An 18,832-nucleotide genomic window follows, 5' to 3' on the forward strand; every position below is an offset into this window, starting at 1 on the left:
CAGTTTGGTCTTATCAGGGGTTTGGTGGTAGACCCTCTTCAGAGTCATTTTCTTTAAAGGATGAGATGAGGATTCTTACAACTTCCATACACAAGATTCAAGCTACTGTTAATGCTGGAGTTTGGTAACAGGCTTGATCTGATGGAGTCTAGGGGATCTGTCTCAGGATCCTGCACAGGACCCTCCCAGACCTCCTAGACAGTTGTTGGAAGACGACTCGGTGTCTTTGGCTCCTAAAAGTCAGGAAGGTAACTTTTTGGATGACCAAGGTGGTATTTCAGATGTTGACAGTGTAGTAAGCACAGAGGGAGATGCTTTCATTCCTAAGGAGCCTTCTTCAGGCAACTCGGATTGCCTTAGGAGTCTGGTCTACTCGATGCGCAGGGATATATCAGATATGCCCATGTCGTCTCCACCTAGGGTTTCATCTACTCCTTCGGATGTCATGGCTTGCTCAGGTATAGTCAAGCCAGAGTCTAAGGGGTATTATTCTTTCCCAGAGTCGGGGCACTTTAAAACTGCTTTGTCTTTTGTAAACTCTTCTCTGGCTGAGAATCTTGCTAACACTAGAAAACTGGTGGTAGTAAGTTCTCTGGTTTCGGACCTGCCTCTTACCCAGGGAGATGTAGATCTAAGGATTTTGAGATCCATGGATCTTCCTTGGGTATGTCGGCTCCTACTTGTGACAGGACTTTTTCTAGTTTACTTGGTTCGAAACCTTTGGATGGCCTCAGACTTTCTCAAGCTTGTTATGTCAAGTCAGAGAATAATCTGAGGTGTTTGACTTTTGTTCTTGAGACAGATGAGCACTTTTTGTCAGCAGCTGGGTCTCTTTTAAAGGACAAAGGGGAGGAATTTTCAGACTTGAGGTCTATGCTGCTTAAGGTAGACAAGAGTCTTGGAATGTCAATTCCTTCCTCTTGGTACTGTGGCCAACTTTACTCTTGCTAAGAGACAGGAGATTCTTGATAAATCGACTGTCTCTAAAGCGCTTCAACAGAGACTTGTCAGTTCTCCTTTGTCTAAGGACAAGTTGTTCTCTGTTTCCTTAAAGCAGCTACAGGAGGAGGTGAATAAGGCCCCTCCAGTGGTCGAGGTGGATGTGAAGGTCACTGATGGGAAAAGATTTGTCAAGACTACTCAGGTTAACAATCCTTCTTCTTCTCATCAACCCAAGGCTTCTACCTCTTCTTCTTCACAGCCTTCGAAGAGACCAGCTTTTTCTCGTCCCAACAATTCTAGTTGGAAGAAAGCTAAAGTTGTTAAGGGAAAGAAGCAGGGTAAGTGAGTGTTGTCCCCTCCGTTGAATCGTTCCCCACTGGAAGAGGGAAATTATACTTATCATCTTCCTCATCTTCCAGTGAGGGGGGCAGGCTGTCCCACTTTCTAGATCAATGGGCTCTGATAACTTCAGACAAGTGGGTACTTTTGATTTTACGGAGGGGATTGGAACTTCAGTTTCTGGAACAGCCTCCTCTTTCTCCTGTTCCAATCAATCTGTCAGTGACAAAAGATTCAAAAGAATCAGTTGTTAAAAGACGAAGTGAACATTCTTATTCAGAAGGGTGTTTTGGAGGAAGTCAATCCTTCTTTTCATCTAGGGTTTTATTCCCGGCTGTTCTTTGTTCCCAAGAAGAACGGGAAAATGAGACCAGTTCTAGATCTTTCTGTTCTCAATCAGTATCTAGTGGTCCCACATTTCAAAATGGAGACCAACAGGTCTATCAGGTCGACTATTCATCTAGGAACTTGGACAACCTCTCTAGATTTGAAGGATGCCTTATTTCACATCCCAATTTCTCACAAGTTTCGTCATTTCCTGAGACTGGTTTGGGCAGACAAGGTTTACAGTTTCAAGGCTATGCCTTTTGGTCTGGCTATTGCACCCCTAGTTTTTACCAGGATTTTTCAGACGTTGGTGTCTTATCTTCATACTCAGGCAGTACTCATTCTCTCCTACCTAGACGATTCTCTTATCAAGAATCATTGCCGATCTCTTTTGGAGGAACACACCAATTTGTCTATCCTTTTACTCCTGAGAGATAATTCCCAGTCAGAGTTGCAATTTCCTGGGTGGGAGAACATTTTCGGACAGATTTGGGTCTAGTGCTTCCTCCAGAAGAGAAGGTAATCAAGGTACGTCAGTTAGTCAATGTTCTGACTCAGTTTTCATCTGTCCCAGCTCGTCAATTGCTTCAGCTGGTAGGTTTCTTGATTTCGATCATGGACGTCATTCCACTAGGACGTCTACACATTCGTCCAATCCAGTGGTATCTGTCGAAGTTTTGGCACCCAATTTCTCAGTTGTTGGAGGCACCTGTTCCAATTCTTCCTCGGATGTAACCTCTTCTTCAATGGTGGCTTCAGGAAAAAAACATCTTCGGAAGGGAGTTTTGTTGGATCCTCCAGACCCCAGCCTAAATTTGTTCACAGATGCGAGTCTGATGGGTTTGGGAGCTTATCTAAAGGGCAGGACAGCACCAGGCCTTTGGTCAGGTGCTCAGTTGGAGGAACACATCAATCTGCTAGAGATGAGAGCTGTGTTCCTTTCTCTCCGTCAGTTTCAGGCTGTGATTCAGGGTCAGTCACTACTGGTTGCCACGGACAACTCAGTAGTGGCTTATGTTCAGAATCATGGGGGGACCATTCCTTTTCTCTGTATCATCTGAGCAAGGAAATTCTTCTTTTGTGTCACAGTCTCGATATAATTCTGTCAGTGAGACATGTTCCAGGCAGTCAAAATCTTCTGGCGGATGCTCTCTTCGTTCTCGTGTTCCAGTGAACACAGAATGGGAAATTCATCCATCAGTGTTTCAGGGGATAATTCTTCGTTGGGATCGTCCTCATATAGTCTGAATCACAAGTTGGAGACTTACGTTTCTCCCATTCCAGACGAGAAAGCCTTGGCAGTAGATGCTATGACCCTATCTTGGAAGGGAATGTTCAGTTACATGTTCCCTGCTTTTCGTCTTCTTCCAAAGATCTTGCACAAGATTCGGAGGAATCTTTGAAAGACCATTCATATTGCTCCGGCTTTGCCAAGACAGTCTTGGTTCCCAGAACTACTTCTTCTGTGTTGTGCGAAGCCTCTTCGTCTTCCTCTAAGAGAGGATCTACTGTCTCATTTCAAAGGGAGAAAACTTCATCAGGTTCTAGAGAATCTCCATCTGCCCGCTTGGTTGCTGTCAGGAATTCCCCCAGAAAGGGAGGCTTTTCTGAGGGAGCAACCAAGCGTATCTCAGGATCAGTTAGACAATCTACAGGAGCAGTGTATGACTGCAAATGGTCCATTTGCTGTACTTGGTGTCTGTCGAAACAGATTAATCCTATCACAGTTACTGTCCAACAGTTAGCGGATTTTTTCTTTCATCTTTTTGAAGAAAAGAGTTATTCTCCTTCTACTATAAAGGGATATAGATCTGCCATAGCCAGAACAATATCACTTTCAGGAGGCTCTGATTTTGGTGAAAATGAGTTTTTGTCTTTGTTGATAAAAAAACCATTTGCCTTAATAGACCTCGTCAAAGGCGTTTAATTCCTTCTTGGGACTTAGGTTTAGTTTTGAAGGTTCTTCAGTTCCCGCCTTTTGAACCTTTACACTCAGCCTCATTGAAATTTTTATCTTATAAATGTTGTTTTCTGATAGCTTTGGCTACTGGTCGCAGAAGGCGTGAGATTCATGCCTTGTAAATTTCTGAGTCTTATCTCCGCTTTGCGGCGGATAAGTTTTTAGTTACTCTTCTCACTGATCCATCTTTTTTAGCAAAGAACCAGTTACCTGATAAATGTTCTGGTTTGATTACTATTCCTGCGTTACCTCCCATGGCGGATAATCAGGTTTTGTGTCCAGTTTACCTAGTTTCTTCAGCTAAATTAAAATCTGCTGGTTCTTCTAGGTTGTTCATTCCTATTTAAAAAGGAATTTCTGACATTTCTGCTAAAACCATTTCTACCTGGATTTGCAATACTGTCATTTTGGCTTATAAGTCTGCTTCTTTTGAAGTTTTAGTGAAACATCAAGTTAAAGCACATGAAGTAAGAGCTTTAGCCTCTTCTTGGAACATTTTTAATTCCTCCTCTATGTCGGAAATCATGTCAGCTGTTTTTTGGAGGTCTGATAGTGCCTTTTATAACCATTATTTACGGCCCATGCCTCTTCATTGTGACAACCTCTATTCTTTAGGGCCTTTAGTTGCTGCTCAACAGATTGTTTTTCCTCCTCCTAGTGATGGGGATTCAGCGCTTCGTTAAATTCTGTTATTTAAATTTATGAAGGTGAGGTAAAACTTAGTTTTGTAAATTAAATACTCACCTTCATAAATCACTTCCCTTCTTCCCTTTAGTGCCTAGCATTTTAAGTAATAAATGATGAAGGTTTAGGACGCACAGGTGTCGGGTGGGAGAGGTTGTCACGGGGTCATGGTTCTTTTTCTGGCTGGTTTCCGGTTGAATAATGCAGCGAGTGGACTGATATCTAAATTTTTGAAGGTGAGTATTTAATTTTGCGAAAGTAAATTTTAATTCTAAAAATTTGATTTTACATGTACATAATCCTTTAACAACACATGATTATGATTACTAATTCCAGTGCGTTTTGGTGCTTGTTCGAGGATCCATGATGTTACTGAAGATCATTCGTACGAAATGTCATGGAATGGAGAAACTGACTTCAGTGGATGTCTAGTATCATTTCACGGGGGAAGTGACTTTTCTCTTGATGAATATAAAATCTGTATTAAAGCAACAACCTGGAATCTAAAGGATGCTAGTGTTACTCTGAAATATTACACTAGAAGTAGCATTTTTTCTCAAAAGGTTTTTTTTTTACATATATAATCAATTCCATTTCCATTCATTATATATCATGTACTTCGATACATCTCTAAATTCTTCTGACGAGGAAAAATGACAGTAGGCCACCGAAAGCTACATTTTTAGTTCAGTCTAGATGACCGCAATGTCCAGAGCGCTGTACACAGTGCAAGTTGTGTTGTCTCGATATGTCAATAATAGCATGAGTTCGAATAGCGGCGAGGGAAAAACAAAAATTGTCTTCCGAAAATTCTCAAACCCAACATCGTTGAGCTGTAATTTAGAGTAATTACGCGTTCGTGTCTTGCTCTTTAAATTTAGATAGATATATGCCCATATCAATAGTTTATGTAGACTATAAGCGTATAAGTCACTCAAAAACTAGTTATCAAATATTTTATTCTTTTTTAAAGGGAAATGTTTATCTTATTTTTAACCATACAATTTAAACAAATATCTGTAGCACTTAGATCCCGCTATAAACCATCATGCACAAAAAAATGCATTTGCAAAACTGTAAATTTCATTTTTTTATTTACTATCTAAATTCAAGCATCAAGTGTTATGTATTTAGTCAATTTGTCCATACAAGTATATAGATATAACCAGATTTGGACTTATGTCAATGAGTCAATCAAATATCTTTGAAAATAGTCAGGAAGATAACGACATCCAAGAACAATCAATACATACGTGTTTATACTCTAATATATCGACTTCAATCGTTTCTAGCTGACACGCGAATGAATTAGAGCCCACATGTACAACAGATTTTCTGGCCAAGTCATATTCCAAAAAAACAAAACACGCCGAAATGTCAGAAAGCATACATCATCTACGATATTTCTGACTTTTGATTTATTGAACATTAACATGTGACAAGCATATCTTCTTTTAACTCTTGACCAATTTTGTCATTTGCATAAAAAAACATATTTTAAAACTATCATTGTTTTATCTTATAACTTGTTTTGTAACTTCATGTTTTCATCAACTAATATTACAGACATATACAAAATATGATGGTGATCCAACATTTCAATGGTGTTCAGAACAAGACGATTATGTTGACATTGAGCTCAGTACAGGATCTCTTACCAGTTCCAACCAAGGGCAGATAACATTATATGTCACAGCTGTGAAGACATATACCTGTAATTATAAAGCTTATTTACATATATTATTAGTTGTATATTAATGTGGGAATAATAACTTCAAAAAAGAATCTAGATATCCAGTAGAATCCGGCATTTCAGTTAGTTAAAAGACACTGGGTTTTTTAAAAGATATTTTGCTTCATTTATCATTATCGACTCCTAGGAGTCGATATTGAGTCGATATTAAGAATTGAACGATGGACAGTTAGTGCGTGAATTTTTCTTGCTACCTGATTGGAAGATATTACGAGACGTGAATAATCAAAGTTTATTGATTGGTTAGGACAATCCCAACCTAGTAAATGTCCTTCAATCCCGTAGAGTATCGGATTTGTCCTCTCTATTTTAGCAATCAGATTTTACACAGGTAACTTTTATCTATAAATAGTCGAATCTTCTGGAGGAAACAACAACGTTAAACGATTTATACTACTTCATAACGTGTGACCTCACGTGTGTGGTAAAATTTGTTGATTGATGCTGCACGTGGCTATTCTAGTAAATGAATTAATCTACAGAGTGAGAGCACTTTCCATTTTCATCAGCTAAGAGTCGACTAGCCCTTTTTGAAAGGCTATTGCTTGTTATTATTATTATTATTATCCATTAACGACTATTAAGAAGTTTACGAGTTCTTAATAAATATATGATATATTAAATAAAATTTTATTAAACATCGAAGCACTATCTATCAAACGTCTAATGACAAATAAGGCGTCCGTCTCATGTTTATAGTTATCAAAGGTACCAGGGTCTCGTCCGTCTAATGACAAATAAGGCGTCCGTGTCATGTTTATAGTTATCAAAGGTACCAGGGTCTCGTCCGTCTAATGACAAATAAGGCGTCCGTGTCATGTTTATAGTTATCAAAGGTACCAGGGTCTCGTCCGTCTAATGACAAATAAGGCGTCCGTCTCATGTTTATAGTTATCAAAGGTACCAGGGTCTCGTCCGTCTAATGACAAATAAGGCGTCCGTGTCATGTTTATAGTTTTCAAAGGTACCAGGGTCTCGTCCGTCTAATGACAAATAAGGCGTCCGTCTCATGTTTATAGTTTTCAAAGGTACCAGGGTCTCGTCCGTCTAATGACAAATAAGGCGTCCGTCTCATGTTTATAGTTATCAAAGGTACCAGGGTCTCGTCTACATAAGACAAATAAGGCGTCCGTCTCATGTTTATAGTTATCAAAGGTACCAGGGTCTCGTCTATAATGACAAATAAGGCGTCCGTCTCATGTTTATAGTTATCAAAGGTACCAGGGTCTCGTCTTCATAAGACAAATAAGGCGTCCGTCTCATGTTCATAGTTATCAAAGGTACCAGGGTCTCGTCCGTCTAATGACAAATAAGGCGTCCGTCTCATGTTTATAGTTATCAAAGGTACCAGGGTCTCGTCCGTCTAATGACAAATAAGGCGTCCGTCTCATGTTTATAGTTATCAAAGGTACCAGGGTCTCGTCCGTCTAATGACAAATAAGGCGTCCGTCTCATGTTTATAGTTATCAAAGGTACCAGGGTCTCGTCTACATAAGACTCATCAGTGACGCTCATTTCAACAAAGTTATAAAGCCAAACAAGTGCAAATTCAAATGCATTTAGGATCAAACATTCAAAAACTTGTGCCAAAAACGGCTAAGGTAACCTATGCCTGGGATAAAGAAAACCTTATTTTTTTCGAAAAATTCAAAGGTTTGTAAACAGAAATTTATCAAAATGACCACATCATTGATATTCATGTCAACGCCGAAGTGCTGACGACTGGGCTGGTGAAACGTCCTCCAGCAGTGGCTTCGTCCTAGTCGTGTAAATAGTTATCAAAGGTATCAGGCTTATAATTCAGTACGCCAGACGCGCGTTTCGTCCACATAAGACTCATCAATAGCTCTCAGATAAAAAAAAAACGTACATTTTCATTGCTTAAAAAGCGCTTCATTAACAATATTCAAAGTAAATATTTGATAATTAATATATGATCTGTTAAGTTAACGTAAGATAGAATCATTATCAAAGACCTATTGTAGAATGAGGCTTTCGTCAATTTTTTTAATTACTGCTTCTGACTTTCTTGTCTGCATAATGCTAAAATTTGGATTAATGGCAGTTGCAATGACATTAGTTTTATTTTCCTATTGTCGATATTCCTATTCTAAAGTAATAAAATACACAGTCCTGCCAGGTTCTGACGTTTACGCCTCTTAGTTCGTACAAAAATGTTTCTTTATTGGGATTTTACAAATTTGATAACTTGGGCTTCTCTATGTTGTTAGTTTTGTGTCTTACAAGCATTCCTGTGTATACGCATAGCCGAACAGCTGTGCCTGGTAATTAATACATATTACATAGACATAAGAAGTGTTATGCTTTCGTCAAATGAACAACTTTCTTTCAGTCATTCAAATCTAGGCCCATGCATTCTTTCACATTTAACTGCCGGTCTGGTTCCGATCAAAACACATTATTCTCTACCAACCAACTAGTATTGTCGTGTGTCATTTATGGTAACAAATCGAAAATCCATTCAGACATGAGAACACCCAAGATATATATATATATATATAGAGAGATATATATATATATAGAGAGAGAGATATATAAGTACGTCTGAGTCAGTGACAACCCTACAACAGATGTATCCATCGGATCGCCATCAATGATGGTGATACATGGCTGTGTACATAATGTATATACAACTCGTCTAAACATCAACCCAACAATGTTAGATCTGTAAATTTGCTTTCGCAAATTTTTGGTTCTTCCCTCGCCGGGATTCGAACCCATGCTACTGTGATATCGTGACACCAAATCGCCTGCACTGCAGCCGTCCCGCTAGACCACACGACCACCTGGGCTCTCAAAAAAAGAGCTTTCGGTGGGCATGTGTTACCTTTCCACGTCAGTTTTAATCTAGCGGCGTACTACAGTACATGATATATAAGGCATGAAGATGTTATTGTTACAGATCAGCTAAATTATCTATAGTAAAGGATCCTACAAATTAATGTAAGATACAGTCACAGAAAATAATTATATTCATAAGTACGTCTGAGTCAGTGACAACCCTACAACAGATGTATCCATCGGATCGCCATCAATGATGGTGATACATGGCTGTGTACATAATGTATATACAACTCGTCTAAACATCAACCCAACAATGTTAGATCTGTAAATTTGCTTTCGCAAATTTTTGGTTCTTCCCTCGCCGGGATTCGAACCCATGCTACTGTGATATCGTGACACCAAATCGCCTGCACTGCAGCCGTCCCGCTAGACCACACGACCACCTGGGCTCTCAAAAAAAGAGCTTTCGGTGGGCATGTGGTGTTACCTTTCCACGTCAGTTTTAATCTAGCGGCGTACTACAGTACATGATATATAAGGCATGAAGATGTTATTGTTACAGATCAGCTAAATTATCTATAGTAAAGGATCCTACAAATTAATGTAAGATACAGTCACAGAAAATAATTATATTCATAAGTACGTCTGAGTCAGTGACAACCCTACAACAGATGTATCCATCGGATCGCCATCAATGATGGTGATACATGGCTGTGTACATAATGTATATACAACTCGTCTAAACATCAACCCAACAATGTTAGATCTGTAAATTTGCTTTCGCAAATTTTTGGTTCTTCCCTCGCCGGGATTCGAACCCATGCTACTGTGATATCGTGACACCAAATCGCCTGCACTGCAGCCGTCCCGCTAGACCACACGACCACATGGGCTCTCAAAAAAAGAGCTTTCGGTGGGCATGTGGTGTTACCTTTCCACGTCAGTTTTAATCTAGCGGCGTACTACAGTACATGATATATAAGGCATGAAGATGTTATTGTTACAGATCAGCTAAATTATCTATAGTAAAGGATCCTACAAATTAATGTAAGATACAGTCACAGAAAATAATTATATTCATAAGTACGTCTGAGTCAGTGACAACCCTACAACAGATGTATCCATCGGATCGCCATCAATGATGGTGATACATGGCTGTGTACATAATGTATATACAACTCGTCTAAACATCAACCCAACAATGTTAGATCTGTAAATTTGCTTTCGCAAATTTTTGGTTCTTCCCTCGCCGGGATTCGAACCCATGCTACTGTGATATCGTGACACCAAATCGCCTGCACTGCAGCCGTCCCGCTAGACCACACGACCACATGGGCTCTCAAAAAAGAGCTTTCGGTGGGCATGTGTTACCTTTCCACGTCAGTTTTAATCTAGCGGCGTACTACAGTACATGATATATAAGGCATGAAGATGTTATTGTTACAGATCAGCTAAATTATCTATAGTAAAGGATCCTACAAATTAATGTAAGATACAGTCACAGAAAATAATTATATTCATAAGTACGTCTGAGTCAGTGACAACCCTACAACAGATGTATCCATCGGATCGCCATCAATGATGGTGATACATGGCTGTGTACATAATGTATATACAACTCGTCTAAACATCAACCCAACAATGTTAGATCTGTAAATTTGCTTTCGCAAATTTTTGGTTCTTCCCTCGCCGGGATTCGAACCCATGCTACTGTGATATCGTGACACCAAATCGCCTGCACTGCAGCCGTCCCGCTAGACCACACGACCACCTGGGCTCTCAAAAAAAGAGCTTTCGGTGGGCATGTGTTACCTTTCCACGTCAGTTTTAATCTAGCGGGAGATATATATATATATATATAGAGAGAGAGAGTCTATAAGAATCTACCAATAAGTAAACTTAATAGGTATTGGATCATCAAAATTGACAATACTACACAAACAGGAAAAATTATATGAGTCTGAAAGATTGTGTAACAGTCTTTCAGACTCATATATATATATATATATATATATATATACAACTCGTCTAAACATCAACCCAACAATGTTAGATCTGTAAATTTGCTTTCGCAAATTTTTGGTTCTTCCCTCGCCGGGATTCGAACCCATGCTACTGTGATATCGTGACACCAAATCGCCTGCACTGCAGCCGTCCCGCTAGACCACACGACCACCTGGGCTCTCAAAAAAAGAGCTTTCGGTGGCCATATGTTACCTTTCCACGTCAGTTTTAATCTAGCGGCGTACTACAGTACATGATATATAAGGCATGAAGATATATATATATATATATATATATGAGTCTAAAGGATTGTGTAACAATCCCGATAAATAGATGGAAAACAAAACACTAAAAAGTGTTGAATATCATCGCACAAAGATGGAAAAACTGATGATATAGATTATACAATAATTGCAAATATATATATATAAAATGACTGAATAAATAGTCAGGGCGATGGATCATGTAATATGATTATGTACACTACAAAACATAATATAAAACAAGTCAAAAAGGGTACAACATCACCATTAAATAACTATAAAATGAACAAATATTAGATATTTCGGATAACAGATATCCTTCTTCAATAATAGTACGATGTCAAGTGAATCATGTAAATATATTCAAACTGAGAAACTCTTTCTAAATCTTGGAATTTATACAATTTAAGCGAACACCACAGACGCTGATACAATTTTAAAATTTCCAAATACGGCGCAAATTTTACACCACTGGGTCGATGCCACTGCTGGTGGACGTTTCGTCCCCGAGGGTATCACCAGCACAGTAGTCAGCACTTCGGTGTTGACATGAATATCAATTATATGGTCATTTTTATAAATGTTCTGTTTACAAAACTTTGAATTTTTCGAAAAACTAAGGATTTTCTTACCCCAGGAGTAGATTACCTTAGCCGTATTTGGCACAACTTTTTGGAATTTTGGGTCCTCAATGCTCTTCAACTTTGTATTTATTTGGCTTTTTTAACTATTTTGATCTGAGCGTCACTGATGAGTCTTATGTAGACGAAACGCGCGTCTGGCGTATAAAATTATAATTATTAAAGCCGGAGTTACTGGAAACAAGTGATGATAGGAAAATGAGGGACTCATTCTATGACCATCGAAGTGACTACACTTGCAAGCCCGACCTACCCGTAAGTCGTCATCTGAGATCACCTGGGCACACACAAGCTGATCTCAAAAACCTTACCATCACAATCATAGACCACAACGAGGCTTGGTCGAAGGTCGACAGAGTCGCTCGGGAAAGATTTTGGATAAGAAAGTTACGGACAGTTTCCCCAGAGGTCATAAATGAAAAAAACATAGAATGAGTCCCTCATTTTCCTATCATCACTTGTTTCCAGTAACTCCGGCTTTAGTACGGGCTTTACAGTTCGAGATTTTTTTTAAATACCAGTTAATTTACAGGCTCCATTCATTCGGGATGGATGTATAAGTACGTAGCCACGTTCAATTATTTTACCTCATTAGATAAAACTTATTTTTCTAATCATTATTAGACTGCTATTCGTTTGGGAGGCTTAAATATGTAGTTTCTGTTGCAATTGCCCTACCGTTGTCAAATTTGAAATATTATACCAACTTGGATCGGTTAGGACATTTTTGATTTTTTTGTTTGAGGACTGCCCTCGATGCAGTTATTACATCTAAACTGTCACAACCTTTGGAAATTTAGAGTTGTGCCAGTTCACATCGAAAATAACTTTTTTCATTTGGCATATCTTTGTAATATTTGCGCCGTGTTTGGAAATTTTAAAATTGTATCAGCGTCTGTGGTGTTTGCTTAAATTGTATAAATTCCAAGATTTAGAAAAAGTTTCTCAGTTTGAATATATTTACATGATTCACTTGACATCGTGCTATTATTGAAGAAGGATATCTGTTATCCGAAATATCTAATATTTGTTCATTTTATAGTTATTTAATGATGATGTTGTACCCTTTTTGACTTGTTATATATATGTTCTGTACAAGTTAAATTTAGTAAATGACTAAACTTGAAAAAGAGTGTAAATAATAAATCCTAGGACATTCTTATTAAAACAATTGACCCCAAAGTAATTAGCCCTTGCAAATTATTTAAGAAAAGATAAATCTGAAAGTCAAGAGACGCAATTTCCGATGCCATAATTCAATCTTTTGCCCTAACGAATGATAAAGAACTATTTTGTATTTTGTAAATAAGATGTACTGTATGGTCCTTTAATAACAATGGTGTGTATCAATGCTTTTTTCACAAAAATCCATATCATGAATTATTGTACAAATTATAAATGAATTTTCGTCAAATATTGTACAAGTTGTAATTTTACAATTTTAAAGTCCAATAAAAGCAATCGATGACCATCAACAATTATACACCATTCTTCAAAATAAAGTACCATTCCTGAATGACAGGACAAAGTAACTATCTATTAGCTATATATTGAGAATACATTGATATATAATATCCAAAACATCTCTGAAAACTGTTTCGGCAATTTACAAATGCTTTTCAAGTAAAATTGTAACTATTCTAAGGTGAAATTATGGATATATTGACCGTTACTGTGTAAGTATATCTCTCTCTTTTTTTTACTTGCATATACGCTATTACTGTATCTGTCGATCGACATATCATGTAAAACGTACATTTGTTTTACTTCAAATGCACTTCATTAAGAAGTAAATATTTTTGCAACCAGATGAATGAATAAAACTAAAGAGACACAAAACAAATTTCAGCCTTACAATATAAAGTTAACCTGTGCAATGATAACCTCTTAGTGGAGTGTTGTAAATTTTGTAAAATATACAAATTTCAAAGTCAAGAAAACGTATTTCACTAATTTGTCTGTAGATATAACTAAATTAACATTTAGAATTTAGCATGGTATGTATTGGAGATAGCAATCATCAACAAACTTTGGATCCTTCTGATTGGTATTAAACAATGACGACTTGTAACAATACACCAGTTATCTACTTCCTTTTTTGGTACAAGACTCTGGTTAAAGTATTTTAATGATGCTAAATTATGTTTGTTTCTAGCAACAGATAATAGTTATACCCCTAATGGATTGATCGGCGGTTCAGTGGGAGGAGCTATGTTCCTAGTAATTGTATGTGTTATCGTTGTGGTTGTTTGTAGAAGACGTGCATATGCCAGATCAATAAGAACATTTGGCGCTGGTACTTCGGTTACCACTGTCGTGTCCATGTCTGTTTCACGACAAGTAGGAGGTAAGATTTTAAAACACCCTTTTTAAAACATTGAATGATATAAAGGAATTGAAACAGTTTTTTTAGAACATCCTATCTAAAACATTGAAAGAGATAAAGGAATTGAAACAGGCTTTTTTTAATACCATCTGAATAACAGTGAAAGATTTGACCGCGAATACATCATAATAATGATTTTAATTTTCAATACAGGGCTTGCAGATTTTGGAACAAATAAAAGAAATTCATTGAATTCCAGTGAACATACAGTCTATAGAAAACACACACAACCTGTACGTTTGACAGGTACCTGGGATTGACGATACTACAAAAAATATATTTTTTTTTTCAATATGTGTGCAACGAATAAGGTGCAATCATGTCGTGTAGAAGTATAATTCTCTATGCCATCTTCTGGGCAATTGTCCTATAAACCTTTTTAGTATTGCCTTAGTAACTGATAAGAAGTAAACAACTATTATAATCGATTACATATTTTGATAGATAGAATTTCTACTAACCGTAGCCAAATTGTTCACGTTAAATAGAGTTCTACAAAAACACCCTCTTGTTTTTATATGTTGAGCAAGTGAAAACAAATATAACATTCTTTAATCCTAAAACTTTCCTTGCTGAAATAAGTGACATAATTTTATCATTATGGGTAACAGTTTAATTGAAGATGAGTCTTATATTTTAGGATTCGACAATCCTGGATATCCAACTGGTCCAGCGTCTCCTCCTCCGTATACCCCTCCGTCAAATACTGGTCATCCTGCTCCACAACAAGGCTACTCCAACCAGCAACAGTATCCACCGCCTCCATATCCACAAACTGATGTAGGCCAGCCTCAGTATCCAGCAGGAGGACCAACAAAATACTGATTAATTCGACATTTTACATTATTTTTAACATTTATATGTTAAAGTCAATAAACGCTTTTTTAATAGATTGGTTGCATTGATGGTAAAAATCTGGTTATTATAGAATTTGAAATATCCATCCTGAAGTATTTTTTATACTTATTTGTTTTTTGTTAATAAACCTTTCTTATACCTACCCTTTGCAAATCCTGTATTAGGATTCACTGTTCTTGTTCGTGTGCATGAGCCACGAGTATAGAAATTTTATAATACAAATGTTTTAAACATTTTTTTATGAGTATTGTAAGTTGCTTTTATTGCTGATCATGTACTGATTTTGCCAATAATAGGTACGGCTTGTAATGAAAACATAAAGGTGCTAGGAAATAGACAATTCAACGCGTTTACCGTATCTTATGAAACTCATTTGCGTCAATTATGTATATTTTCAAGGCCTGCATTGTATGAAAGAAAAGAAAAGTTTGATCTACCTCATATTTTGTCTTTCATATCATATTATCAATACGTATCTGCCAGAACATATGTCGATCATTAATTATTATGTTGTGTTTAACCCATGTTTGCTTAATTCAGCTGTCACAAATTATTTTTTTGTACAAGGAATCATGGCAATAATACTCTACTAGTACACAACCATATTTCTTGTTTAATTTATTCTTTTAAAAAGTATGAGGCGCTGAAATGAATTATTTGATAACATTGTTTCAAGCTTCACCAATAACTAAAATTGGTCGTATTTTCTACCTTCTATTATCATGACTGCTTCACTAAAATTAATCAGTATCCCATGAATATCACTTGTCCTTCATGAGCAAATCTTTAAAAATCCCCTTTCAATACCTTATGTATACAGAGTTTAACTTTATTTTTCTAATAGCTCATATGAACAGTAGATCTCTCAAATACTCCACGAATCTTCTTCCTAGAGTTCTATTCTAAACATCTATTATACCAACAATACATTGGGGAGTTAAAATTACTGTAAGATTACATATTGTTTGGCAGGCGTAAACTAACCATGGTTTAATAGAAGTAGAACAATCAATCTTCCTCTCCTCGTGCATAGATAATATGAATCGTCAAATTTCTCCTTGCTTTACACGAGTATTCCCCTCTTTAAACGAAAGGCAAGTTGAAAGAATTTGTTTTTTAACATCCTTAGTACTAACACAGACTCAGAACAGTCTACGTCTGCGCCATCGGGAATCTTCGCATCGAAACCGTAAAAGCAAGGTCATCATCTACCACCCACACCGGTTCAAATAAAACAATTACAGAAAACCAAAGTATTGCCACTAAATGAAATATAATTACTGCTTTAAATATGGTCGTAATGAAACTTGACAACCCAAAAATCTCCCTTCAATGTTGTGTTTGCCATAATATCAAAGACTGGCACAATTTCAGATAAACTATCATAGTGGTGACCAGTCAGCAGATAAGAATAATAAAGGTGGAAGTTGCAATGGGGACATTCAAAATTCACAAAAATTCATAATAAAACTGATGACATTGCAAAAAAAAACATTATGTAGATAATTGGTTACAGTTTTATAACTTTTCTCAATTATCAACCAACCACACCCTTCACCGTAAAAACACTGAACAATAATAATAAAATTGGTTGCTATGATTTACCCATTGAAATCAACAAAAAACAACGATAATTTCACGTGGTTATTTCACTCAACTGACGTCATTAAACAATAGGTGTTTTAAGACGTCGATAACGTCGGATCAAAACGAATAGTGAATGCGTAGAAAATGATTGATTTTCTTCATGAAAAAAGCCATGTGTCAATGTAATGCACATTCGTGAATTGATGTGTTGTTCGGTCACTCCTTGAATGTTTTTCTCTATTTGAATTGTTCGATTATCTATTCTATAATTTCAAGATTACAAATTTGGTATCTTTCAAGGGTCCATTTACTTCTTATTGGTCGATGCAACTACTGGCGACGGTTTGTTCATATCACCAGCCCAGTAGTCAGCCCTTCTGTGTAGACATGAAATTTCATCGATATGGTCAAAATAAAAAATCAACTGTTTACAAACCATTAATTTTTTAGAAGTACTACGACATTTCTACCTCAGGAAAAATAATAATAGCTGTTTTGGCCATGATGCCTCGGAACACTGGGTCTTCAATGCTCTTCAACTTCGTACATTATTTGACCTTTTGAACTTTTTTAGAGTCACCGCTTTGTAGACAAAACACACCTTTGGCATACAGGATTTGATGCCTGGTAACTCATATGAGTTTATTTATATATTTTGGTGTTCGAAGTGCTTTTTTGATAAGCTTTCACCGTCAACTCTCGGAGCCGACCATTCCGAAGTGATATTTTAAAACTGATACATATTTTAGGACGAAGGATAGACATGAATGTTGACTTAAAAAACAACACCGACATTAAAAAAACCACTCAAATTACAAAACCTAAAGCTTAAACAAGAGCAACAATGGTGTCCTTAAAATTTGAAATACAATAAGTTGGTCTCTACCGTGCTTCATAAGGTATTTGTTTAATTAAATGAGATTTGCATTGCATTAAAATATAAACTTCTGATTCATCGTAAAGTCCTTCTAAAGTTTGTAACAAACAGTAATATAACAAAAATACCGAACTGCGAAGAAAATCCAATACGACAATTTCCTAATTAAATGTCAAAACTAAAAGCTCAAGCACATCAAATTGATAATAATTTTATATTCCTGACTTGGTACGGTCATTTTCTTTTGTTAAATAATGGTGGAATAAATCTTGTTTTTCAAATGGCTTAATCTCTCACTTGATTACAGTCGCATAAACTTCCATTATATTGACATTGACAACAATGTGTGAACAAAAATGAAAATCATGGATAAAAATGTCAAAATAGGTATACAGCAGTCAACATTGTCTACAAATACATAATAAAATTGAAAATGGAAATGGGGAATGTGTCAAAAAGACAACAATCCGACCATAGAGAAGACAACAGCAGAAGGTCACCAACAGGTCTTCAATTATAATCCTGGTACTTTTGATAACTATCTTCAATGCAGCGAAAAATTCCCGCACCCGGAGGCGTCCTTCAGCTGGCCCTTAAACAAATATATATACTAGTTCAGAGATAATGAACGCAATACTAAACTCCAAATTGTACACAAGAAACAAAAATTAAAAATAATACAAAAGGCCAGAGGCTCCTGACTTGGGACAGGCGCAAAAATGCAGCGGGATTAAACATATTTATGAGATCTCAACCCTCCCCCTATACCTCTAGCCAATGCGGAAAGTAAACGCATAACAAAACGCACATTAAAATTCAGTTCAAGAGAAGTCCGAGTCTGATGTCAGAAGATGTAACCAAAGAAAATAAACAAAATGACAATAATACATAAATAACATCAGACTACTAGCAGTTAACTGACATGCCAGCTCCAGACTTCAATTAAACTGATTGAAAGATTATGTCTTCATCATAAGTATCAGAAATATACAAAAAAAAGCACAAAAATACTGAACTTAGAGGAAAATCTAATCGGAAAGTCCATAATCACATGGCAAAATCAAATAACAAAACACATCAAAAACGAATGGACAAGAACTGCATATTCCTGACTTGGTACAGGCATTTTCAAATGTAGAAAATTGTGGATTAAACCTGGTTTTATAACGCTAACCCTCTCACTTTGATGACAGTCTCATCAAATTCCGTTATATATAAAATGATGAACTAAACAGACATAATAAATAAAATAGTCAAAATATGGGTTCAGCAGTCATCATCGTGTAACAATTTTAAAAGGAACAATTTAACAGAACACAAAAACATCTATCTACAAAAACATTCATTGATTCGCGTGTCTGACGTCATAAAATTTTATACGTCACAATATACCAGAATCATACTAA

The 18,832-nt window shown here is 36.7% G+C and overlaps 1 protein-coding gene across 1 annotated transcript in view; it reads left to right on the forward strand.

The window, feature by feature from the left end:
- LOC139518826 (uncharacterized) overlaps positions 1-15,398 on the forward strand; it is a 29,873-nt gene extending 14,475 nt beyond the window's left edge. The window contains exons 3-6 of the mRNA XM_071310426.1: positions 4,589-4,815; positions 5,819-5,966; positions 13,874-14,065; positions 14,745-15,398. Coding sequence (XP_071166527.1) covers positions 4,589-4,815; positions 5,819-5,966; positions 13,874-14,065; positions 14,745-14,929 — 752 coding nt within the window. The 3' untranslated portion in view covers positions 14,930-15,398. The remainder of the gene's footprint in view (positions 1-4,588; positions 4,816-5,818; positions 5,967-13,873; positions 14,066-14,744) is intronic.
- The last annotated feature ends 3,434 nt before the right edge of the window (positions 15,399-18,832 follow it).

The sequence above is a fragment of the Mytilus edulis genome, chromosome 4 (assembly GCF_963676685.1).
Source record: "Mytilus edulis chromosome 4, xbMytEdul2.2, whole genome shotgun sequence".
Taxonomy (NCBI): Eukaryota; Metazoa; Mollusca; class Bivalvia; order Mytilida; family Mytilidae; genus Mytilus; species Mytilus edulis.